The 26,468-nt window shown below is 46.1% G+C and overlaps 2 protein-coding genes and 1 long non-coding RNA gene across 6 annotated transcripts in view; 2 read left to right on the forward strand and 1 right to left on the reverse strand.

Moving 5' to 3' along the window:
- The window catches only part of UPP1 (uridine phosphorylase 1), a 39,326-nt gene extending 33,503 nt beyond the window's left edge, over positions 1-5,823 (reverse strand). The window contains exon 1 of one of the 4 annotated variants that reach the window (XM_004450207.5): positions 4,771-4,881. The gene's annotated coding sequence lies outside the window, so the exon portion shown is untranslated. Of the gene's footprint in view, positions 1-4,287; positions 4,511-4,770; positions 4,882-4,962; positions 5,028-5,664 lie in introns of those variants that run through there. The other 3 variants (XM_023586336.3, XM_004450206.5, XM_071215048.1) reach the window with 3 other exon arrangements.
- LOC131278586 (uncharacterized) lies at positions 1-23,287 on the forward strand. Its single transcript, XM_071215040.1, has 4 exons — positions 1-66; positions 4,846-5,666; positions 22,682-22,817; positions 23,126-23,287. The coding sequence occupies exons 1-4, from the start codon at positions 1-3 to the stop codon at positions 23,285-23,287; spliced, it is 1,185 nt and encodes a 394-aa protein (XP_071071141.1).
- LOC111762167 (uncharacterized) lies at positions 13,422-14,218 on the forward strand. Its single transcript, XR_002795351.2, has 2 exons — positions 13,422-13,618; positions 13,739-14,218. It is a non-coding gene; the product is annotated as an uncharacterized lncRNA (long non-coding RNA).
- Positions 23,288-26,468: the final 3,181 nt, after the last annotated feature.

A 26,468-nucleotide genomic window follows, 5' to 3' on the forward strand; every position in this document is an offset into this window, starting at 1 on the left:
ATGAGGCAGGGCTCCGCCTTCCTGGGGCTCTCAGCCGCCTACCTCACCCCTGGCGGAGCTGCAATGGTGACTCCCACTGCCAAGGACAGGCACTGAGCGATTAACCCTTCCTCTCCACCTCCTCCAAGTATCCCCTGTCCACTCTCTTGATCTGCTGCTCCCCCAGTTTCCTGCCTGTGTATTCAGCGTCGGAGGGTGCAATACTCTACCTGGAAAGTTCCCAGCGCAGCACTTAGGGGCTATGCTAGGGCCCAGGGCTGGAGTCCTGGGGTGATCACCAGAGCCCCACTTTTCACTCTCACGGCAAAGAGGGCCTAGAGAACGGATTGCCCGACCATCCCACCCGCCCGACGAAGGGGACAGAGAGGGGAGGACGCAAGGAACCAAGGCCAGTCTCTGGCCATTTAGTTCCCCTTGGGCCAGCTGGGACAGAGACTGGAAAGCGTTGTGGGGGTCACTCTTCCCAGAGGCGAGTTGTGGGGTGGGGAGGAAGTACTCCCCCTTCTATCAAAGGCCCCCCAGGGCTGAGTGAGAACAAGTGGAGAGCAATTTATGGACATAGGGCTGGGTTGAATCACAAAAGGGGCTTCCAAGTAACAACAGCAAAAATGAATAAAGCCACATTCTTTCTTCCAACCTTCAAAGGCGTCAGGAAATGAGGTCCATGGAGAGTAGCAGTTCCCTTTAATAATGGGACAAAATGTGGACTACTAGGTTTTGGTGACAAAAAAGGGAAGGCCAAGGAAGTTCAGGGCCCTGGGGTCAGCTCCAGGCAATCCAGCTCAAGGGGTCAGGCCGAAGGCCTTCACGTAGCCCTTTTTAACCCACGGAAGAAAACGCCTTTGATAAGGGGCCTGGTTTTTACAAGTGGTAGAGATGGAGGCTTGCTGGCATTATGTTTTATTCAAGTTCAAATTTGCATTTTTTAATTTAGGAGAAGTTATTCATAGAATCTGGGGAAATAATTTCTAGGAATTACTTTTTAAATGTTTTCTGAATTAAAACTGCTGTGCTTTCCAAACATGAGTTCTTCAACAGATAATCTCTAGTTTGTTTCCTCAGGGGACACAGTTCCTTTTGCAGTGGGGGAGAGGAGAGGGCCTTCAGCCTGGTCACTAGCTGGCCCTGGCTCTATTGCAACTTCCCACCTCCCACCTCCTCCTGCTGGGCAGAGAAAAGCCAATTGCCACATCTCTGCGCGGAAACAGTCTATTGCATCCTCTGTCCACACACGGGAGGAGCCCGATTTGGTTTAACTTCTCCCACCTCACCCTGCTATTATTTCAACACCTGGGTGAAATCGGAGAAGTCCTGCATCGTTTTAGTAGCCAATCATAGTACAGATACTTCATAGTAAGCGTACAATGTCTCCAAGTGCTGTATTTCACACAGCAATCATTTAAATAACTTGAGAGAGACCCTGAGAAATTAACAAGACCAGCAGGTTGCTCTCCTCCAGATCCTCCAGGTACACCTGCTCAAAACTCAAGCATCTACCTATTGTAGACAGGTATGATCTGGGAAGAGAAGAGAGAGCCCCAAGACCCTGAGAAGTTAGAGCTCTGCACAAGGTGCAGATAGGACCTGGAGATTTCTCCAATCCAGCCACGAAGCAAAGAGCAGAAAAGATTAAAGGCAAACCTGGCATCCTTCTTGGATGAGGTGATGACTGGTTCTTACAGAGCACTAACCATTGGCCAGAAAAAGGTGTGGAGAGAGAAGGGCACTGGACACAGAAATACCAGCACAAACAGGCCAGGAGGCCAGGCTAGACAGCTAAATAGCTTGGCTCAGCGTGGGGAAGCGGCAGGAGGCTGGCATCACGGCAGAAAGCCTGAGTGTCATTCTATAGGCGACTGGGGACCGTGGAACATCGTAGGCAGGGGTGATGGTCAGAGATTTTCATTTTGGAACCACGATTCTAGAGCAGCTAGGAAAGCAGAATCAAGAGGGACGCCAGAGTTGACAGAGTTTGAGGAGGACAGAAAGGCTAAGACCAGCGAGGTGGGGTGCCTTTGGGGTTCAGGAGGCAACACCTGAAGAAGGAGGCGTGAGGGAGAGGGAGTTGGGATGCCGCTGTTTCTAGCTGGGACAAGAGGGAAGGACAAGCAGGGATGCAGGGGGCGAAGGCTGGGTGCCTCTTGGGGCGGCCAGGTCCCTGCCGCGGGGCTGGTCAGGGCCACGGTAAGAGCGGGTGGGAAGTGAAGCCAGGGTGGGAAGTGAAGCCAGGGCGTGAGATGAGGCAGGAGGCGGGAAACCCAGGCAGGGGGGACCAGGCAGGAATCAACAGGTAAGGGGAGCCCAGGACGAAGGGCAAAGAGGAGCAATGAAAGGGAGAGGGCAGGCAGCACAGAATCCAGCCAAACTCTCAAAAACACTATCTAACCGACACAGCTGTGGCTCAATGGATTGGGCTCCCGTCTACCATGCGGGAGGCCCTGGGTTCATGTCCCAGGCCTCATTGTGGAGGCAGGCTGGCCCACACCCGCCGAGAGCTGACAGCCTATGCCATGGAGAGCTGGTGCAGCAAGATGACACAACAAAGGGAGACAAGCACACACAGAAGAACGCACAGCGACTGGACACAGAAAGCAGACAGCAAGCAAGCAGCAAGGGGGGGGGGGAATAAATAAAAATAAATAAATCTTAAAAAAAAAATACTATCCAATGAGAGAAATGATGGGACATTCAAATCGAGGTTTTGATCGTGTTCAAGCCCCTTGGTCCGAGAGAGAGAGCGCTCCTGGAGGGCTGACTGCTTCCCCACATCAACTCCTCAGCACCTGAATTTTGCCCCAGGTGCCCAGGGAAGCGGCAACAATATCAAATTTCGCAAACATTTCTTCCAACATTTTATAAAGACACTCTTGAATTCCTCGAATTCCACCCCAAGGAAGGAGAATTCCTATTTCTCAAAGACCAGCCGTATTTCACCTCTCCCAGACTCAGTGTTCTCCGCCATAGGTGCAAGGGTTTTGCTGATGCAACTGGCCTGGAGGTTTGGCCTGCCAGGGAAGGAGTGTTTGCTGGGAGCACCTGGGGCCCGCCAAGTGGCTGCCAAAAACTAGGCGACCATAAAATTCTCTTCCATGTGCAATTTCTTAGGATAAAAAAAGTGTAGCTTTCTAGTTTTAGCTCATCAGACTCAGACTTAAATCATACAGAGAAGTTACTTGTGTATATAGCTTTTATGTAAATGTTTATGTTTTAACAACTAGAGTTCAAAAGCAAATAGTGGAGGGTGGGGAATGGGACTTTAATTTTTTATCTTTAGGGAATAGGAAGAACTCAAAGAAGTTTTACTTTCTAGTATACACACACATAAATATCCATATATATGAATAGACATATATGTATTTACAATGAGCTTGATTTTAGGATCAGGAAAGACATTAAAAAATCCACTTTGACAAAAAAGCCAGTATGAAGATGGGTTTTATCCTTTTTAATTAAACATGGTAACACCCACCCACCAGTATTGAAAAGACTGAAACTAAGACTATAACTTGTGTTTGGCCCATAAAATCTGTGCCAAATTAGAGTCTGTAATGAATCAGCCGAGAAGACCAATTTGGCCTAGGAAAAAGAAAATAATAATAATAATAATGGAAGAAGAGCTGAGAAGGAAGGAGGCTGGGACCAAATAGCCACCGTTCTCACAAGGTGAAGGGTGTGACACCTACAGGGGGTGGAGAAACCTGAGGCAGCTGGTCAGAACTGCGCCTAGACCGCGTGGGGGGCACGGAGCCCCCTGCGGAAGGGCAGCCCGCAGCTACAAGCCCGCCAGGAACCTGGTCACGAGGTCCCGTTTGAAACCCCCAGGCTCAAAAAGCCCCGGATCGTCTCAAACTGAAAGCCACCCCCCCCCCCAGCCCCCCACCCCCCGCCCCAAAGCTGACAGGTAGGTGCAGCCTGAGCGGTCTACAGTATAAACCAAGAGGAAGCCGCGCAGCCACTAGCTCAGCTCCCTCCTTAATACGGGGTGGGGGGTGGGGGGTGTGTGTGTGCAGGAGGCAAGGCCAGCCCTCCAAGGCCCCCGCCCGCGGCTCCCGGGCGCCTGGCATCTCGCCCGCACTCACTCCGGTGTCTACTCTCGCTTTGCTTTTTCCTGAGTCTCCATCAGCCCTTTCCCTGTCTGCCTACCCCAGGCGGTGTCCTTAAACCTGGCCAAGAACCTAAACACCCAGCCCCCCCAACAAACCACATTAGGACACTCTTCCTCCTTAAGGAAGTTACACAGATTTTCTTTAAAGTCAGGATTCCGCAAACGACTGAGAGGAGCCTTACCAGCAGGGCGCAAAGGTGAGTCAAGAGGCCAGCAGAGGCGAGAGGCCGGCGAGAAAGGAAACAAAGACCCAGAAGGCGAGCAAGGGGGGAGCGGAGCGGGAGAAGGAGCCGAGAGGTCCGAACGCCGCCTCCACGCGCCCTTGGACCTGACCCTTTCTACTTGGATTGCAGACAGTACTTCTCTGAAACTTCTCCGGAGGGGAACAAGGGAGGAGGTCGGTCCCTGCAGCGGGAAGGCAGAATGTTTTAAGGGAATGCTTCCATACTTTGCTAAGCTGCCTTTTCTCTGTCATTTTATTTTTCGCAGTGAAAACCAAGTTTACTTTAAAAATTAAAATTAAAAAAGAATCGTGAGAGGACCCAACCCCCCATGCAAATAAACATTTCTGTGCTATAACACGACTGCAAAATGTCGCTTTTGAGCTGCCAGGCTACCTGAGGTCAATATTTTACGCGGCACGTTTTATTAAATGTTGACATTACCGTACACTGAAGTCTAGTTGTCTGAAGGCGTGAGTACAATCATTCTCCAAACTGTAACTTTACTCCCTCTCCCAGCGGAGCAGGACGCCCACCTCCGTCGCCCTCTCCATCAAGTCTTCCCAATTCCTTCGCGGGCGCCCAGCGCAGTTCAAGGGGTCCACGCCCTCCCCTTCCCAGGCGGCGTGGGACTACCTAGGCGCCGCTGCGCCTTCCCCGGCGCTGAGCCGCCGGCATCCTGCGCTTCACGCTCGCCTCCACGCTGTCGTCACCGCCGCCAGCTGGGATCCTCACCCGGACGCGGAGACATCCGGCTGCGCGCCGCCGGCCCAGGGCACCCGAGAGGGAGGCTGGCCGCGGCCCAGGGGAGCAGGGTCTCCAGGACCCCGCCTCCCGCGCGCCCTCCCCGAGCCCCAGTCCCCGCTCCCCGCGCGCCCTCCCGAGCCCCAGTCCCCGCTCCCCGCGCGCCCTCCCCGATCCCGCTCCCAGCGCACCCTCCCGGGTCCAAATCCCCGCTCCCAGCGCACCCTCCCGGGTCCAAATCCCCGCTCCCCGCGCACCCTCCCCGATCCCGCTCTCAGCGCATCCTCCCGGGCTCCAATCCCCGCTCTCAACGCGCCCTCCCGGGCCCAAATCCCCGCTCCCCGCGCGCCCTTCCCAATCCCGCTCTCAGCGCATCCTCCCGGGCCCCAATCCTCGCTCCCCGCGCGCCCTCCCGGGCCCCGCCGCTGCACTTCCTTCCCAGCTAACTGCCGCGCTCCTCCCGAGCCCTGGTCGCCTCCCACGCAGGCTAGGAACGCGGCCAAAGCCGGCGACGAGCGAGCGCAGTGCCAAGCCCGGCCCGACCAGCGGAAGCCGACTCGCACGCCTCCGAGGTGCCTGGCGGCGCGCACTCACCGGTAGGTCCCGGCCGCAGCGCCCCGCGCAGGCACGCGTCAGACCCTTTGCACCGCGGGCTGCGGCCACCGCGGTCCCAGGGAGGCTGGCTGGCCCGCAGCGTGGGGAGAGCGCTGCCAGGCCCGGAGGCTTAAATGAGGTCGCCAGCGGCGTGCGTTCTGCTCCAGGCGGCAGGCGCGCCCCGCCCGGTCTACGCCCCGGGGTCACGGCCCAGCTCCCTGGCCTTGGCCGGAGTGACTCCGAGCACGTCGTCGGGGCCGCCCCTGCCGGACACGCCCCGCCGCACCCTTCGCTTTCCTGGGCAGCCCCCACCCTCCAGCCACGCCCGGACAGGTGGCCCGGATTCTCCGCCCTGAGACTTGGCTCAGAGGCACGGACCAGCCCAAAAGTCTTGGGGTCCCCGGGTCGGTGGGGAGGTCGGCGCTAGAACAAGTACTGTGTCCTCAGGGGATGAGCTCTGGACTGGTGGTCAGCAGTGTGGGCCGTGCCCGCCGACTGTTCCCCGGGTGGCTGTGAGCCTCAGTTTCCCCTTTGTGGTGTTTTTGGGGGCCTTCCTGGTCCCCGGAGACACTCGCCTCAAACTGGCTAGGCAAATGGAGGCAGAGAGCGGGACTCAGGGGCAGTCCTCAGCTGAGACTGCGGAGCTGTGCCTCAGACCAGACCCGCGCGCCTGGGCCCCCACCAGCCCGCGCTGCCCAGGAAGCGCTGCTGCGGCGCGCGCTCTCCAGCTTTGGCCGCTCCTGGCTTCCCTGGGCAACTCTGGCAGGGGGCGCAGAGGGCGTGGGCAGCAGAACCCGTCCAGTGTCTGCTCCCCAGGAGGGAGAGTCTCTGTGGAGGTTGACAGCGGCGGGTGTGGCCTCCTGGAAACTGAGGCGCGTGTTCCTTCATCATCAAGAGGCAGCCGGTGAACAGGAAAAGGAAAAAAGGCCAAAGACTTTTTTCCGGAAAGTTAAAGCCTTGTGGCTAGGACGGAGTGGACACAGACTCCCTGAAGCCCTGAAAAACACTGGCATCCGTTTGCCAGCAGCCAGCACGCCCAGCCCCGACGCGGCCCCCCTCCAGCGGCAGCGGCCAGAAGGCTGAAAAGCAGGGAAGGGACCAAGGCGGTTTGCTCTCTCCTTCAGAGGAGGGCTGTGCAGGCCCGAGGAGGGGGCTTCCGGGCGGCTGAGGGTGCCTCTGGGAAGCTCAAGTGCCCCCCAACACTGGTATCCCACTCCTGTCCGTCATTGCAGGCTACTTGTGGCCTCCCCAAAGGGCATATGTAGCTGATACTATTTTGGGGTATTAGCTGAGGTTTCTTCTCCTCTACCTCAGCCCCACTCTGTTTTCCTGCATCGGTTGCTCCTCCCTTTTATCCCAAAGGCAGCCGCAGCTTTCCAGAACACAACTCACAGAGCAGGCAGAAATCCCCCAAAACGAGGTTTCTAGAACATCACCCAGAAGATAGAAATGGCCAAAGAGAATGTTTTTCAAACAGCTGGCAGGACCTGTAAGTACTTAGGTCATTGCATTAGTCAGCCAAGGAGTGATGGTGCAGAATACCAGAAATGTGTTGGCTTTTATAAGGGGTGTTTATGTGGGGTAAAAGCTTACAGTTACAAGGCTCTAAAGAGTCCAACTCAAGGTACCATAAGAGGTACTTCCTCACTGAAGTCTGCTGCCACGTGTTGAGCAAGATGGCGGCCATGTTGCGAGCGTTCAGCCTTGCTCCTCCCTAAGGCTCTGTGGGCCCAGCTTCTTCAGATCTCAGCTGTAGGCTGGTGCAGGGCTCAGCTACTCTGGTCTCTTCATAGGGTCAGCTATAAACTATCAGGCGAATGGCTTGTTTCTCTTCCCGAGGCAGGCCGATCCTCCTCTGTGTCTATGGATCTCCCTTCCTCTGGGTATCTTGTTCTGTCTCCTTAATCGAGCATCCATTTCTATAGCCCACCAAGGCTGCACGCCCTAATGACATGGTTGAATCAAAACCCTAATCGTAATTGAACCAAGTAAACATAAAGCCTTTGGATTTAAATCAGTCAAAGGGTTTCATGCCCAGAGGAACAGACTGGTTTACAAACATACTAATATCTCTTTTCGGGGGTTCATAAATAATCTCAAACTGCCACAGTCATGAAACCAGTGTACTAGGTCACTACCAGCATTTTATGGTTATTGACTTAGAAGGGAGTAGAAAACCCCGAGCCTGCTCACGTGGGTGGCAGGTACCTTTCTGCCCCTCGCAGTGCTGTTTAACCTCTGCTTACCCAGGAATGCATCTTTCAGCTCCCAGAGGTTCCCCTCTTTGGGCTCAAGGGCAAGTGAGAAAAGGTCCTAGCCCTCCCCGTGTCCAGGCTGGAGCCCCAGAGGAGCTGGAGCTCAGCCTTAGCCACGGTGACCCTCTTTCCCAACTAACAGCTTGAAACCCAAGGAATTGAAGATTTCTACACGATTGGGGCTTGCCCAAGAAACATTTGACCTTGGAGAAAAAAAGTGCAGAGATTGCCCCAGTCAGTGTCCTGTTTACAGAAAAGGCATGAACAAGAACACATTCCCATAAAACGTTTCTAGCTCTCTTCCAGGAGCCAGGTGGATGCCAACAGCCGGCCCTTCCTTGCCCTTTCGGTGCTAATGGGTAGGAGAAGTGGCACTGTCAGAATGCAGGCATTCCCAGAATGCAGGTCTGAGAATGAAAGCGCAGGGCCTCTGCCCTCTGTCCAACCTAGGAATCCTAAATCAAGGGACAAACCTGGGCCAGGGTGGTCACTTAAGCCTGGTGCTTCTGCACAGCATCTGTCAAGTGGGTTCGTGCCCATTCTGCACGATGGCTGGGAGGACTGTGTGATAATTGGGAGGTTCTTCTGAAATCGCCGTTTCCCTCCAACTCTCACTCACCTTGCATAACCATTCAACACCCCCAGAAAATACAATTGCTGGGTTGGAGGGCAAATTAAGGGTTAGCTGTACAAGACCCTGCCAATCGATTCTCGAGTGCCTGTGCTATTTTACATTCCACCAGCAATGTATCAGTGGTTCGGTTTTCTCCACATCCTCAGCAACATTTCCTATTGTCACTATTTTTTATTGTATCTAGTCTGAGAGGTGTGTAGTGATCTCTCAGTGTGGTTTTAAATTGCCTTTCCCTGAAAGCTAATGATATTGAATGTTTTTGTATAGAATCTTTAGGGAAATGTTCTGTTCATGTCTTTTACCCATTTTCTAATTGGATTTATTTTCATTGTTGAAATTAAGAGTACTTTATGTATTCTAGAGATGAGTTCTTTTTTGGATATGTAGTTTGCAAATATTTTCTCCCTGTCTTTAGTTTGTCTTCATCCTTTTTATATGCACTTTCACAGAGCAAAATGCTTTTTGATGAGGTCATTAGATCCGTTTTCTTTTTCTGAATCATGCCTTTAGGGTCAAGTCTAAGAATTCTTTGCCTGGTCCTGGATTCCAAGAATTTTCTCCTATGTTTTGTTCCAAAAGTTGCTATGTTCTTTAGAAGATGGGTCTATAATTTGTTTTCTCTGTACTGACTTTGTCTGGTTTTGATATTAGGGTACTAATACCTTCATAAAATGAGTTGGGTAGTTTCCCTCCCTTAAATAAAATGAGTTCCCTCCTCTTCCTTTTTCTGGAAGAGATTATGAATAATTAGCATTAATTCTTCTTTAAATGTTTGGTGGAATTCTTCAGTGAAACCATTTGGGCCTGGGGATTTCTTTTTCAGGAGCTTTTTTTTTTTTTTTTAAAGCAGATTTATTGAGATATACTCATATACCATGTTTCAGGAGCTTTTTTAATTTATGGATTCAATTGTATTAATGGTTATAGGACTTCTTAGGTTGTCTATTTCATATTGATGGAGTTTTGGTAGTTTGTGGTTTTCAAGGAATTGGTCCATTTCTTCTAAATTGTCAAATTTATGAGCATATTATCCATAATATTTCCTAATTTTCTTTTCATTGGCTACAGCATTGGTTTCAAGGTCCCCAATTTCATTCTTTTATTGGTGATTTGAGTCTTCTCTCTTTTTATTATTGTCGGTCTTACTAGAGGTTTATCAATTTTGATTTTTTTGAAGCATCAGCATTTTGTTTCATTAATTTTCTCTATTTTCCTATCTTCAGTTTTATTGGCTTCTGCTCTCTCTGATCATTATATTTGTTGCTCTGAGATTATTTTGCCCTTTATTTTCTAGTTTCTTGAGTTAGGAACTTAGATTATTGAATAAGACTTTTCCTCATTTCTAATGTAAGCACTAGTGCTAGAAATTTTCCTTGTGGTAGTGCTTTATCTGCATCCCACATATTTTGATATATTTTCATTTTTCTTCACATGTATGTATTTTTTATTTCCTTTGACACTTCCTCTTTGATGCATAGGTTATTTAAAGGTATGTTATTTAGTTTCCATATGTTTAGAAACTTAACTGCTGCCTTTCTGTTATTGAGTTAATCTGATTTTATTATATTCAAAGAACATGCTCTGTATGGTTTTAATTCTTTGAAATTTGTTGAGGTTGGTTTTATGGCCCAGGATATAGTCCATCTTAGTGCACATTCCATAAGCACTCAAAAAAAAGTGTGTCGTGTGCTATTGATGAATGGCACGTTCTAGATGTGTCCATTAGATCCTGCTGATTGATTATGGTTGTTCAGATCTTCTACATCCTTGCACGCTCTCAGTCTAGTTCTATCATGTCTCTGAGAAGGGGATGTTGAAGTGCCCAGCTATACTCATAGATTTGTCTATTTCTTCTTTCAGCTCTATCAGTATTTGCTTCAAGTATTTTCACACTCTGTTGTTTGGTGTTTACACATTTAAGATCATTATATCATCCTGCTGGACTGAATTTTTAACATTATGTAATGTCTATTTTTGTCTCTAGTAATTTTATTTCCTCTAAAGGCTAAAGCCTTCCTTATCAGATATTACAATAACCACTCATGCTTTGCTATTAATGTTTGCATGGTTTATCCTTTATATATATATATATATACCCTTTTTCTTTCAATCTACTCCTGTGCTGAATTGAAGGTGAATTTCTTTTAAACATCATGTAGTTGGGTAGTAGTTTTTCAATTGGTTTTGTTTGTTTTTTTTTTTAGTCCATTCTGATAATCTCTACATTTTGATTGGTATATTTAGGCCATTTACATTTAGGGGTAACTTCACCTTTGATATTTTAATGTTTAATCTATCATTTTATTTTTTGTTTTTTGTTTCTCAGTCTTCTGTTTTTCTTTCTTTCCTGTGAGTTACCTGAACATTTTTCAGGGGGATTCCACCTTGACTTATTTATGTTTTTGAATATATGTCTTTGCATAATTTTCATAATGGTTCCTTTGGGTATTATGATATACATATATGACATCACAGTCTACTGAGTATAGAAATCATACTTCTGTTTATATCCCTTTAGATTCCCCATTTTTTGGTATTATGATATTCATATGTGACATCACAGTCACCAAGTGTAGAAATCATACTTCTGTTTATGTCCCTTTAACTTCTCCATTTTTAAATAACATTGTCTTGAGTATCAGATGGTATTACAACTGTTATTTTGATCATCAAATATGATTTATTAATTTGCATAAAGAATAGAAAAGTCTATGTACCCATATTTGTGCTCTTCCTGTGGCTCTTTCTTCCTTTTTTACATTCCAAGATTCTTTCTTTTAGCCTTTCCTTTCTGTTTGAAGAACTTCCTTTAGCCAATCTTATAGTGTAGGTCTGCTAGTAACAAATTCTTTTAGTTTTCCTTTTTCTGAAAATGTCTTTATTTCCCCTTCATTCCTGAAGGATTGTTTCACCTAATGAAGAACTTACATTTGGCAGTTCTTTTCTTTCAGCAATGGAAAAAAAAGCTGTGTCACTTTCTTTGGCCTCCATGGTTTAATGAGAAATTCAGTCATTCAAATAGGTGTTCACTTGTAGCTAACATGTCATTTCCTTCTTACTGCTTTCAAGACTTGTTTCCCTTTCACTATAGTGTTAACAAGTTTATATGTCTTGGCAAGGATTTATTTGGTTTATCCTACTTGACATTGATCCAATTTCAAAAGACAGGTTTGTGTGTTTTGTCAAATAAAAACCTGTTTTCTTTCTTCTTTCCTTATGGACCTCTGGGAATATGAATTCTAGATCTTTTGTCATTGTCCCACAAGTTCTTTAGACTCTGTCCTTTTTCTCCAGCTTATTTTTCTCTCTGTTGTTCAGAATGATGAATTCTATTGATTTGTCCTCAAGTTTGCTGATTCTATCCTCTGACATCTCTCTCTACTATTATACCGTCATCTAAGTTTTTAAATTTCTTTAATATATTTTTCATTAATATAACACTCATTTGTTTCTTTTTTAAAACTTCAGTTTCTTGCTAAAATTTTCTATTCTTTATTTCATTTCTTTCAAGGGAATTCTTTATTGTTGAAACATTTTTAGGAAAGCTGCTTTGAATTCCTTGTCAAATAATTTCAGCTTCAGAATTATGGCTGGTTATCTTTTTTTCTCAGTTGTGAACTTCCTGCTTCTTGGAATGACAGGTGATTTTCAAGTGTATCCTGGACGTTTTGCCCCTGCTGCCTGGAGCTCTGGGTCTCATTTACATTTTCTTCACTTTCAGCTGGCCCTCACGCTGTTCAGGCTGAACACCCAGGTCCTGGCCTCCTTCTGTTGTCTGCGAGTCCAGCGACGACTGAATTTGCAGTGTTATCTGGTGCTGCAGTGCACAGGCTGATAGCTGCTGATGGAGTTTCCCAGGCAGTGCCTACAGGTTTATCTCAGTGGGGAGAGGGCCATCCCAGCCTGCAGGGACAGAGGGGCTTCCCTGGCTGCATGTTACTGTGCCCAGGGCCCATCAGCGCCCCCAGTGTATCAGGCCGGGACCCTGAGCACAGAGCCCTTCCTACTGGCCAGTTCCTTCTGACTGTCCCCATGTCTCGCAAGGGGGAATGGGACTCTCCATCCCATGGGGACCAATCCCGGCCAGCCGGTCAGACACCTGTGGCAGGATCTGCCTGTCTTTGGGGAATAGAGAATGCTTCCCCACCCAGGCTGAGCCCTTCCCCTGGCTGCTTGCCCCACTGGCCATTGTTTTTCATGGACATAGGCTCCCGTATAATCCCAGGAAGGAGTGAGCTGCCCGGGCTGCCTTCTCTTGCTAGGGCAGGAGTCAGGAAACATGGGGTGGGGGGGAGGCAGGTGCCCCTCTTCTTGGCTGGGGGAACTATGCCACATGGCCACTGTGTCAGTCTTCCAGTCCTGGGGTCCCATATGATTCGCCCCCTTCTCACCACCTTCCAGAGCTGTCCTTTGGTTGTTTCTAGGGTTTATAGTTGTATTTATCAGGGAGGAGCAGGGAGGAAGGGATTTATGGGGAACTTCCCAGGAAGGGACTTCTAGTATGTACCCTGTTTATGTATCTGTCAGTCTCTTGGACTGGAATGTGACCTCCCCTGAGGGCAGAGACTTGATTTCAATGGTGGTGGTTTCTCTTGTGCCTCCAACAATGGCTGTTCTGTAAATATGTGTGAATATGTGCTGCTTGACATGTGAGAGTGAGTCTTAAATGCTCAAAGGTGGGTGAGGCATGTAGCAAGCATGCAGGAAAGGGGAGGTGCTTAGGAGATGCTAAGGTTTGCCTCCCTTCACTCCCTGGCTCTTTGGACTTCAGGCATCAACTTCTCTACAAAATAGTGTGGAGAGAGTGCCTCACGTCGGGCAGAGGGCAAAGTTGGGCTGCCCAGGGCTCTGAGGTTCCGCAGCCTTCCTTTTTTTTTAACATGATGTTTTTTTATTAGAGAAGTTATAAGTTTGCAGAAAACTGATGCAGAAAATAGGGCTCCCGTATTATGAACATCTTGCAGGGGTGCGGTACCCTCAACACCGACCAATGCAGGGGTTCTCTGCTGGATGCACATGGAAAAGCCAAGTATGTGAAACTGGAGTTTCAGACGCAATGACTGATGTGAGCACATTGGAGCTGTTTATCAATCCTTAGATAGCCTCAAGAAGTTTGTGGGGTTTAAGGCTCCTCCCCATTTTTCTCTTCAACTCTATCTTTTTTGTCTTGTGGTGCTTTATACAGTCTGGGCTGCAGTGAGACGGGTTAGTAGAGGAAAGGAGGGACTGAGCCGAAACCATCACAGCTGAGACCCAGCAAGGAGCACGGCCGCGAGACCCTGCCGGAAACCCCTGAGGGAGGGCAGCCTGGGCAGGAACAGGGCCTTGACCATCACACCAAAAACCTGGTCACAAGGTCCCATTGGAAACCCCCAGGCTCAAAAAGCCCCAGATCATTTCAGACAGAAGGCCCACCCATTGGCTCCCTAAATGCGAACAGTGGTCTATAGTATAAACCAATAAGAAGGCAGAACAACAGCTAACTAAGCTCCCTCCTAACTATGGGGAAGGGGCGGGAGGCAAGGGCAGCCCTAAAAAGGCCCCGGCCCCAGCCCACATCTCCCCCGGAGCACGCCCACACCCGCACATTGCCCACACTCACAGCTGGAGTGTGTACTCTCCTTTTCTCTTGTTTCTCAATAAACCCCTTTACTTGTCCCATTAACCTGGCACGTCTTTGAATTCCTTCTTGCGGTGCAGCCAAGAACCACTGGCAACAAGAGTTAAGGAAAAATTTTAAAGTCTGGCAAAACCAAACGTTGGCTGGGATGAGGTATAGCACTTGTGATGCTGGTAGGAGAGTTGGCTGGCTCAGCCCCTTTGGAAAATGGACACTATCTGGAAAAATTGGCAATAGCTTTAACTCACAACGCATCCATTCCAGTTCTGGGTAGATACCAGCCAGAAATGTGAACTTATCTATAGCAAGATCTGTGTAAAAAATATTTCACTAGTAATATTTACTACAGCCCATAGCTGGAAATAAAGCAGTCCCATCCCTGAGTCACAGGCTGGATAAAGAAAATGGGATCCAGTCATATGATGAGATAATATACAGCACACATGTAGCAGAAATGAACAATTGATAAATATGTACAGCACATAGGAAAGGTTTAACAACATGATATTGGGTGAAAGAAGAAAGGCACAAGTACATCCTGGTTGGTTCCATTTACTTAAAGCACAAAAACAAAGCAAGATTGGCGTCTACTGTCCAGGATTCCTAATGAAGAGGAAGATGGAGAAGAAGCAGGGCATGGATTTCAGAAGAGGAGAGACGGTGATTGCCTGGGCAGAAGGGGCTGGAGGGGCTCTCTGCTCAGGGAGGACTTCAGGAGCTGCGCCGTTCTCTTTGTGGACCTTGGCTGTGATTGCAAGAGTTTGTTTGACAACAGTTTATCAGGTTGTACACATATGGTTTGTTCTCTTCTATGCATGGGTGTGTTTTGTTTTGTTTTGTTTTTCATTTGAAAAGAAAAAAATGGAAAGTAACACCCTCAGTGTTTGTTCAGCACTGGCAACGTGTGGTCCTCAATGTTTTGTGTCAATGTGGCTGGGTGATGGTGCCCCGTTAGACACCATCTAGGGATAGAGGCATTTAATGGACACGAGGAGCCTCTACCATCAGTTGGTTTTAAAGTAAGCAGATGATCTCAGATAATCTGGGAGGATTCACTGAGTTAGGAGGCTTTAAAGGCAGAAGAAATCCTGCCCATGGACAGCAGCTCCAGCCCGAGAGCCCCAGCTGCCCTTCCTGAAGAGCTGCCCTCTGGATTTTGTTTTGTTTTGTTTTGTTTTTGTTTTTACGATCCCCCCTTTTTTTATGTTATATTAAAAAAATATAAGAGATTCCCATATACTCCACACCCCCCTTACCCCACTCCTCCCACATCAACAACCTCTTTCATCAGTGTGGCACATTCATTGCATTTGGTGATTACATTTTGGAGAACTGCTGCTCCACATGGATTATAGTTTACATTGTAATTTACACTCTCCCCCAGTACATTCAGTGGATTATGGCAGGATATAAAATGTCCTGTATCTCTCCCTGCAATATCATTTAGGACAACCTCAAGTCCCAAAAATGCCCCACATCACATCTCTTCTTCCTTCTCCCTGCCCTCAGCAACTACGTGGCCACTTTCTCCTCATCAATGCTACAATTTCTTCCATTACTAGTCACGATAGTTCCACAGTAGAATATCAGTAAGTCCACTCTCATCCATATTTTATTCCTCCATCCTGTGGATTTCGGACTTGCGCAGCCACCCCTGACCATGGCAAAAGTCAAAGCCCTGCAACAAATCTCAACACTGTTTCTCCATTTGAATCCTGACTGATACATTCTGTGCTCTACAGGGCTATCAAGTATACTAAGGAAAATAATGCAGGGAAATAAATGGAGGGTTCTTCTTATTCGGGTTGTGTATGTAGGCTGGTAGTGCTGGTTTCTCTCTCCCCTCCCTGCGCCGCGCGCGCGTGTGCGTGCACACACACACACCCTGCACCCCTGCGGCAGTCACCAGCTGTCCCTGAGGACTATGGCAATGCAGGAAGGGCCCCCAGCCTCGGGGAGCGCCCAGCCTTGGGGGGCACACCACCCTCCGGATGCACAAGTACATTTAGGTTCTTTGAGCTTGTGAATTATAAATGATTTGATGGGAACGAAATAAAATGGAACATAAAAATGGCAGATACATTGAAGGATACATTGGGATGTACGGTGATATGTGATGCCTGTTTTAAAACTGATAAGTGCAAGATCTTTCTAGTATATCTTGCACACCTGTGCATATGTTGAAGGGTAAGTACAAATCAAATATATATATATATATATATATATATACACACTCAAAGGGAGAAAGGCCTGCCCCACCCCACCAACCTGCCCTTTCTTAGAGCATTCTTTAGAAACCTTTCTCAGATGTAGGTAAATCTTTTTTAAAGCTAATGTGGAAATGTTTTGATTGACTGGCATTAAATTCCCATTTTCCATAGGGGAGGTCTTACAAATTGGGTAGCAGATATACGGGGATTAGTATGGTATGCTTGCCATTCTGTTAAACTATTCCTACTGGACCGAAACTGGCTTATCAGCCAGTGTTGCTTATGAGCAGCCCTGTTTAGTGTGGGTCATTTTCTTGGAAAACCCCTGCATGCCAATTGTGATGGTGTTCTAGAAAAGCCCTTCTCAGAAAGAAGGACCCTCCCAGCAACCCCCTATGAGATGGCCATTTTATTTTATTGTTGTTTTGTTTTTTTGTTTTTTTTAATTTTTATTCATTTTTTAAAAAATATTACATTCAAAAAATATGAAGTCCCATTCAACCCCACCGCCCCCACCCCCCACTCTCCCCACAGCAACACTCTCTCCCATCATCATGACACATCCATTGCATTTGGTAAGTACATCTCTGGGCATCGCTGCACCTCATAGTTAATGGTCCACATCATAGCCCACATTCTCCCACGTTCCGTCCAGGGGGCCCTGGGGGAATCTACAATGTCCCGTAATTGTCCGTGAAGCACCACCCAGGATAACTCCAAATCCCAAAAACGCCTCCACATCTCATCTCTTCCTCCCATTCCCCGCACCCAGCAGCAGCCACCATGGCCACTTTTCCCACACCAATGCCACATTTTCTCTGTGGACCTTGGACTGGTTGTGTCCATTGCACATCTATGTCAAGAGGGGGCTTAGATTCCACATGGATACTGGATGCAATCCTCCTGCTTTCAGTTGTAGGCACTCTAGGCTCCATGGTGTGGTGGTTGACATTCTTCAACTCCATGTTAGCTGAGTGGGGTAAGTCCAAAAATCAGAGTATAGGAGTTGAAGTCAGCCATTTTATTTTACTGAACAGTGTCGCCTCCTGGTAAGTTTTCTAGGGATCTTATTGGAGACTGGAACAAAGCATTCCAGTCACTACCGATGATTTCTTTTCAGGCCATCAAGTAGAATGGACACTTGTTTTGTTCCATTTTAATTTTCATTTTTTGTCTTTGTTTCCTTTCTTGATTGCAGTGAGGTTCATTGGGTGGCCGTTCAATTACATTTGAGACCCTTGGGGAAAAACAATAATATTTATTAAAATTTAAGAAGACCCTTGGAGTCAGGTTCCTTACTCGGTCGAGTGGATTTTGGATGTCTGTTATTTTTATTTTTAGTCTTGAGCCATTGGAGACAGACCCATTACCATTTCCTTTTCTTTTTTGATTACCTACCTTAAGAGCAACCATCTCTTTTGAGGACTACAAGGAGTTTGAACAGAATCAAGAAACACAGTTTGTACAAGAAATAAAAACATAGACTGATAACCCCAATTAAAAGCATGAGTCCAAAGTGTTAGTTTATTGTTATAGTCCATTGGACTAAGAACCTAGGTCAAGGAAGAGGTCTGTCCACTGAAACGTTTGAGCCTGATTGACACTGTGAAGCACTTTAGCTTGCTCCTTTGAAATATTCAGGTATTTTATCACTGTGCCAGATATAACATAAACACGTGCCCACAACATTGCACGTGGGCAGTCAGGGTATCTAGAGCCCGTCTGTTTTAGAGGAGGGGCTGGAGAACATTTAGGGTGGAGTTAAAGCTCTGTTTCACAGCCTTAGATGTATTAATAACTGCTCACTCAGGTCACATGTTCCTAGGGAAGGCAGATGGTGTGCATGGAGGAGTCGAACCCTGCATTATGCTTGGTCAAGGGATTTGGGGTATTACCGCCCTTTTGTCAGCAAGAGGCCCATTGTACAAAAGATGCTACGTTAGCTTTTTGAGGGGCATTTGGGGTAGACAATATATGCAAGATCACATGATCCAGTCCAGTTTATGGGAAGATAACAAAGCCATGCAGTTATCTGCAGTTCACAAAGGGGATGCAAAATAGCTCAGGCAATGAGCAGGAGCAGAATCTGACAAAGGACCCAATGGAGTGTGCTGGAGTTTTCTATTGAAACACAACATTTCTCTACAACCACCTTCCTTTTGATCAAAGATAATCCCAAAGAAAGCTCCTTCATGGTCATAAAATCAACTGCTCAAGCCACATCCACTCCCCTGTTACCATTTTCATCACTTTATTCACCCCTATAATTGTTGTTCTGCTCTATTTAAATTAGCAATCTCATAAACACAGCAGGTTCTTCACAAGAATTGATCCGGTGGTGTGGTCTCAAAGTTCTGTAAGCAATTCATTAGAAGCAAGTGCCCCAGGGTACCTGGCAGAGCCCCTTCCAGGACCCCTGAGACAGTCCTTTCTGTGGAATATGGAATATTCTAGCCTGTAGCTGACTGCAAGTGTTTTCAAGGAAGCATCAGGATAAATACTCTCTGTAGATGACAAAAGACTTAAAATGACCACTGTTAATTTATTGCTGTTTTACAAAAGTGGACCATCCGATGAGAGTTCATTAAACATTATTTTAAGCATCACTGAAATTATGACCAATAATATTACCACTGCCTAATATCAGGCAAATCAGCCCTAGGACATCTCATGGACAGTTGCGGATATTCAGAAATCTCTAACAATTTTATACAATGTCTGAAGTGCTTAGATTAATAATATTTTACCCATAGATATTTCACCAACAGAATGTTAGAAAATCCTTTTTAATTTGAGAACACTTGCCACGTAACTCTTAACAAATCAGATAAACCTATTTTTAGCATCTCTTTATTTTAACAGGGTGAAAGAACAAATCCTTTGGCCCTCTAAAAAATCCCAAAGAGAGTTTGAGATTGAGACCAAGAAGATGTCATTCAGGGTTTGATTGTGGGGAGGTGAAATGTCAGAAGTTGCCAGGTCGTACATTTTGTTAAACAGGATCAGGAGTCACTGTGAAGGAATATTTTGTTCCCTACTTAACTAAAGTGACGATAAAAGATTTTTGAAAGTAAATAGATGAGTTAACATGAATATGCTAAATAAAAATTTGAGCAAAATTTGGTTAGATCACAGAAGGTTCAATTGAATTCATTCATGCTTGGGAAGACTCCAATAGCTGTGAGGTAGAGAGGATTTCCTCTGGACAAAGAAAGGAACAGATTTTTATAGGCACAATAAGCAAGTATATTGGAAGAGAATTTTATTGGTACAGGTGTTTGCTTAGAAATGAGGAAGTTAGTGAGTGATACTTGATAAAGATCTGGCTCTGGTTACATCTGATCTTCTGGACAAGTTGGGTATTTATAAGAAATAGAAACTTGCTTGAGTTGATTGATTTCTTTTTTGGTTTTGTTGGTATGGGGCTTAGCACTAGCCAATCCATGTTGGGCCTACTAAATTTTATTTATTAATTGTAAACAAAATATTTCATTTTCTTATTAATTGAATTTGGCAATGTATTAGGCTTCATTTTTGAAGAAGTTTTGGATCACAGAGAGGTTCAATTATGGCAGGGGAGGAACGCTGGTGTGGGGTGCTATTGATGGGGGGCACATGGTTGGGAGGGAGTTCTCCAGAACATGTATGTAGGTTATATAAAAATGTTTAGATATATGCTGGGTATTTTCATAGTAGTTACAGTTACAAAAGACAACTGAGGGAGTGCTGAGTTCCTAGCCAGGGGAGCTCTATCATATTCCCCAATGGAACAGCAACAATCCCCCAAGTGCAATGGCAAAGACCAACAAAGAAGGATGGTCCAACGATGAGCCCTTGATACTGATGACTTATGCTTATGAGCCTGTGTGCCTGAAATATGAACTAAGCCTAGAACTGCAGGGTGCCTGAGACTTACCTCTAGAACCTCCATGTTGCTCAAATGTGGCCACTCTCTAAGCCAGACTCAGCATGTAAATGTATTACCTTCCCCCCAGTGTGGGACATGACTCCTAGGGCTGAGCCTCCCTGGTGCTGAGGGATTACTACCAAGCAACTACCAAGTTACTACCAAGTAACTAGAAAAAGACCTTGGATAAAAGGGTCAACTCGGACCAGCAGAATATCTCAGCCTACATGTAGGATCATATGTTAAAAACATATGTTAAAAACTGCTTTTTGACCTTGAATAAAAGGGGGAAATGATAAGAACAAATGAGTTTATATACCTAAGAGTCTTCAAAAAAAGTCAGGAGGTCATCAAAGGGGTCATGCTTACTCACACCTCAGCAGGATCCCAGAGACAGTCAAAGTAGATACAACTCCAGGTACTGGTTGTCCTGAGGGATATGGAAACCCACAGGTTCTATGGTCATGGCAAATGGCTCTGGAATTCAGTGCCATGTCAGTTGGTCCTACTTTGAAATACCTCAGCAGGATCCCAGAGACAGTCAAAGTAGATACAACTCCAGGTACTGGTTGTCCTGAGGGATATGGAGACCCACAGGTTCTATGGTCATGGCAAATGGCTCTGGAACTCAGTGCCATGTCAGTTGGTCCTACTTTGAAATTGTGTTCCTGAGTATGATGGAGTTGGACTCAGATGTGACCTTTCTACACATGTCTCCTCCGTCACTTTTACTGAACCTGTGTTTGGCGCTAGGGTTGGTATATACTCAGGAGACTTGAATCTCTGGACTGTCCATGTGCCAGCTGGGCCCTGAGCCTCAGCAGCCTTGCAACTCCTACCTTCTAGTTCATTGCACTTACCCAGGCCACCGAACAGGGAGGTGAAGATGGTCAACCACCATGACAGGGAACAGAGAGTGCCTACAACTGCAAGCAGGAGAATTGCATCCATCACCCAAGTGGAATCTAAGCCCCTTCTTGACACAGAGGTGGAGTGGACATCAACATCCTAGGATCCACAGGATGGAGGAATAAAATATGGATTATAGTGAACTTACTGATATTCTACTATGAAACTATAGTGACTAGCAATGGAAGAAATTGTAGCACTGATGTGGAGAAAGTGGCCATAGTAGTTGTTTGGGGAAGGCAAAGGGAAGAAGAGGTGTGATGTGGGGGCATTTTTGGGACTTGGAGTTGTCCTAAATGATACTGCAGGGACAGATGCTGGACATTTATATCCTGCCATAACCCACTGGGTGGACTGGGGGAGAGTGTAAAGTACAATGTGGACTGTTATCCATGTGGTGCGGCAGTGCTCTGGGGTGTCTTCACCAAGTGCAGTGAGTGTGCCGTAGTGGTGGTGGGGGGGGTGTTGATGTGGAAGGAGTGGGGTGGGGGGGGGTGGGGGGTATACTGGAACCTCATATTTTTTTTTAATGTAACATTTAAAAAAAGAGAGAGAAAAAAAATTTTTAATGTATATTTTTAAAAATCCAACAAGACTTCTTTTGAAAGTGAAAGGACTTTTTCTCTAAAACAATAAAGGATAATAAGCTCAAGATAAGGCACAGAATCTGATAAGATACAGAATCTCTGCCTTCCAGGCAGATTACTCAGATGGTTTAAAAAAAAAAAAAAAAGACCTTTGAGACCTTTTATAGACTTTCACTATGAGGGCAACAATAATTCAAAAAAACCATGTCATTTTAACAGTGAGAAAACCAAATTCTGGTTTTTCCTGAAGATACTGTCTGATAAGAAAATTCTTAAATCTTATAAACCTATCAAATCTTAGCCAATCTTTTCCACAACAAATAAAATGCCTTTTCAGAAACCTTCTACAACCTTCTATATCCATTCAGGTTTGGCCCTGTTTCTCCTACTGCAAAAACCAGTCCATTTACTGTAAGGGAAAAAAAATTACTCTTTCCTTAACAAAGGCACATCCTGCATTCCGTATGTACTTATGTTACCAAAACAATATCAGAAACTGTTTTCAAGCTGACATTTCACACAACACAACTCTTTTTTATTTCATTAAAGAAGTTGTAGGTTTACAGAAAAATCATGCATAAAATACAAGTTCCTGTATAATACCCTATTAGTAACACCTTGTGTGATGGTTAGGCTGTTGTGTCATCTCTGCCAGGTAATTGTGCCCAGCTGTTTGGTCAAGCAAGCACTGGGCTAACTGTAATGCAAGGGCATTTATGGACTTTAGTCACTATTGACTTTACTGCAGTGGTAAATCATAGTTAGCTGGTTATAATTACATCAGTCAGGGAGATTGCCATCAGCAATGAGTGACACTTAACCCAATCAGTTGAATTCCTTAAAAGGGAAAGTGATCTAGCATTGAGAGAGAATTTCCCAGCTCGTCTTTTGACAGCCACCATCTCCCAGACCTCAAGAACCTTCACTGGACTTTCACTGGAGCCCCTGGTTGCAGCCTGCCTGCGGAACCTGGACTTGTGCCTCCCCATGGCTGCATGAGAGACTCTTATAGAATCGCATACTATGGACAGGTATCTCTTTTTTTTTTTTTTTTTTTTTTTTCACTGTTAAAAACATTTATTTTTATATAGTCTATCATAAACAATTCAGGAGAGATTCCACTCAGCCTCAGATGCATCTGTTAAGAGCCCTGTGCCACCCAAATGGTGAAAGTCTGAACAGGTCCCATTTCTTATCCCAGCCGGCATGTACACCTTCCATGTTTCTCCTGTCCATGATTGCTTCCAAATCCAGATGACCAAATAGTCCTTCATCCCCAAAGTAGGCTCAAAACTGTTGGTTCAGGCATTCCAGGATCTGCACCCCTCTTAAATCCCAGGTAAATCACGAGAGGGATGAAGCCCCAGCGGATGGCGAACTGCCCGCCCTTGAACAGCTGCTGCAGCCTCTGCTTGGCCTCTTTGCTCAGCTTCACCATTGCGAAGGTAAGGACACCACCACCGCGGCCCGCAAAAGCAGCAACCTACGAAGGAAAGTCTGAAGAAAAGGGGTGCGCACGCGCCACAAGCCAGGTATCTCTTGTTGATTCTGTTTCCCTAGAGAACCCTGAGTAACACACCTTGCATTAGCTTGGTACATTTGTTACAATTCAGAAAAGAACATTCTTCTAATTGTACTGTTAACTACAGTCCATCATTTGCAATAGAGTTCATGGTTTGCATTGTTTTTTTTTTATTGACTTTGTAATAATATTACATTAAAAAAATATATATATATGAGGTCCCATTCAACCCCACCACCCCCACCCCACCTCTCCCCCACCAGCAACACTCATTCCCATCATCATGACACATCCATTGCATTTGGTAAGTACATCTTTGGGCACCTCTGCACCTCATGGTCAATGGTCCATATCATGGCCCATACTCTCCCCCATTCCATCCAGTGGGCCCTGTGAGGATTTACAATGTCCGGTGACTGCCCCTGAAGCACCATCCAGGGCAGCTCCATGTCCCAAAGACGCCTCCACTTCTCATCTCCTCCCGCCTTTCCCCATACCCATCAGCCACCATGTCCACTTTTCCCAATCCAATGCCACCTTTTCTATGTGGACACTGGATTGGTTGTGTCCATTGCACCTCTATGTCAAGAGGAGGCTCAGATTCCACATGGATGCTGGATGCAATCCTCCCACTTTCAGTTGTAATCACTCTAGGCTCCATGGTGTGGTGGTTGTCCCTCTTCAACTCCATCTTAGCTGAGTCCAATGAATCAGACTGTAGGTGCTGGAGTCTGCTGAGGCTCAGGACCTGGCCATCACACTGTCAGTCCAGAGATTCAATTCCCCCAAATATATCCCAAACCCCAACACCAACTGCACCTCCAGCACATTAGCATGAAAGTCCCATGAAGAGAGATCCCATCTGAGTCCAGATTCATCACACATAAACACCATTTCCAAAGAGGGGCCATCTGACCTGGTAGTTCACCCCATCGTCCATGACCATAACTCCCACAGGTCTCTTTAGCCCTCAAAGGAACCAATACCTGGGGGTTGTATCTGCTCTATCTGTCTCTCATACCCCGCTCAGTTGTGCACAAGGGCAATCCTTCTGACAGCCTCCAGACTCTTTTTTAGAGACTCGTAGCCATATAAACTCATTTCTCCTTTCCATTTCCCCCTTACATTAGGTCAAACAGCATTTTAAAGTCATGTTATTTTATGTAGACAGGGATATTCTGCTGATCCGCATTGAACCTTCCGTGTAAGGTCATTTTCCAATTGCATCATCAGTTGGTAGTTGATAGTGGTCCCTCGGTGCCAGGGAGGCTCATCCCCAGGTGTCATGTCCCACGCTGGGGGGAAGGTATTGCATTTACATGCCGAGTTTGGCTTCGAGACTGGCCACATTTGAGTAACATGAAGGCTGACAGGAGGAAATTCCCAGGCACAATGCTGCTCTAGGCCTTGTTCTTATTTCAGGCCCATCAGCTCACAAGCATAGTCATTAGCGTCAGGGGCTCACTGTTGAACCCCCACTCCCCCCCGGTCCCCGCCGCTGCACCTGGGAGACTGTCGCTCCTCCCCTAGGGACCACAACAGAGCACCACTGGCCAGGAACCCAGTACCCCCCCCTGCTGTGGTTTTTAATTGTTGCCACTATGAGTATATCCAAACATTACCATGCACCCTGGACATATGTTCTGTATAGCTCCCTGTCAGCCATATATCACCTGTCAATGGTATCCCATACCAGTATCCCTCCATTGCCATTGTTGAACCACTCTGTGATCCAAAATGGTTTGCATTATATAGTCCTGTTTTTACAGTTTTTAAATTTTTATTCTAGTAACACACACAACCTAAAATCTTGCCTTTTAACCACATTCAAGTGTATAATTTGGTGTGACTAATCACATTCACAATGTTCTATAGCCACCACCACCATCCTTTACCAAAACTTGTCTAGCAACACAAACAGAAACTCTGCGCAATTTAAGCATTAACTTCCCACTCCCTAGCCTTACCCTCGCCCTTGGCAACCTGTATTCTAGTTTCTAACCCTATGAATTTCCTTATTCTAATCATTTCATATCAGTGGGAAGGTACAATATTCGTCCTTTTATATCTTGTTCCTTTCATACACATGATGTCTTCAAAGTTCTTCCATGTTTTCTCATGTATTAGGACTTTGTTCCTTTTAATTGCTGAATAATATTCCATTTAGTTTGTCCAGTCATCAGTTGATGGACACTTGGGTTGCTTCCCTCTTTTGGCAATTGTGAATAATGCCACTATGAACATTGTCATGCAAATATCTGGTTGAGTCCCTGCTTTCAATTCTTTTGGGTATAAACCTACTAACAGGATTGTCAGGTCATACGGTAATCCCATATTTAGTTTCCTGAGGAACTGCCAAACTGTCTTGCACAGCAGCAATATCACTTTACAGTCCTACCAGAAAGGAGTGAGTGTTCCTCTTTCTCCACAAACTCTCCAACAATTGTACTTTCCTATTTTTTAAATAGTAGCCTTTATAGTGTGTGTGAAATGGTATCTCATTGTGGTTTTGATTTGCATTTCCCTAATATTAATCATCTTTTCATGTGATTTTTGGCTATTTGCGTATCTTCTTTGGAGAAATGTCTCTTCAAGTCTTTTGCCCACTTTTTAATTAAACTTTTCATTTTTGTTGAGTTGAAGGGTTTCTTTGTGTATTCTGCATATTAAAAATTTATCACCTTTGGACCCCAACCTCATTGCAAAAACTGATCAAAGAAAAACTTTTCATGCAGTTTAAGATCTCCCAGCTTTATGGAGCACTTCATGAATCAGAGCGCATCCAATTCAAAAAGCAGAAGGGTGCTGCACCAAGGGAGTGGACAAGGGGAACTCATGTGACATGAATGCAGAAGAAAGTGAGGAAATAATCTGATTGTCTGATGTTAAATTTCCATTTTACATGGGAGGGGTTCTTCCAGATTGGGGAGCATACGTGCATTATTTAGTATGGTACCCTTGTCCAATCTGATAAGCTAATTCTCCTGGACCCAAACCTGTTTATCAGCAGGTGTTGCTGTTGAGCAACCCTGTGAGGTGTGTACCATTTTCTCAGAAAACCCCTGCATGCCAATTGTTTCAGTCCTTTGGAAGAGCCCTTCTCAGAAAAGAAGGCCCTCCTGGCAACACCAAATGACCTTCTTAGTACTTTACTTAACAA

Source organism: Dasypus novemcinctus, chromosome 5 (genome assembly GCF_030445035.2).
Source record: "Dasypus novemcinctus isolate mDasNov1 chromosome 5, mDasNov1.1.hap2, whole genome shotgun sequence".
In the NCBI taxonomy this organism is placed as follows: Eukaryota; Metazoa; Chordata; class Mammalia; order Cingulata; family Dasypodidae; genus Dasypus; species Dasypus novemcinctus.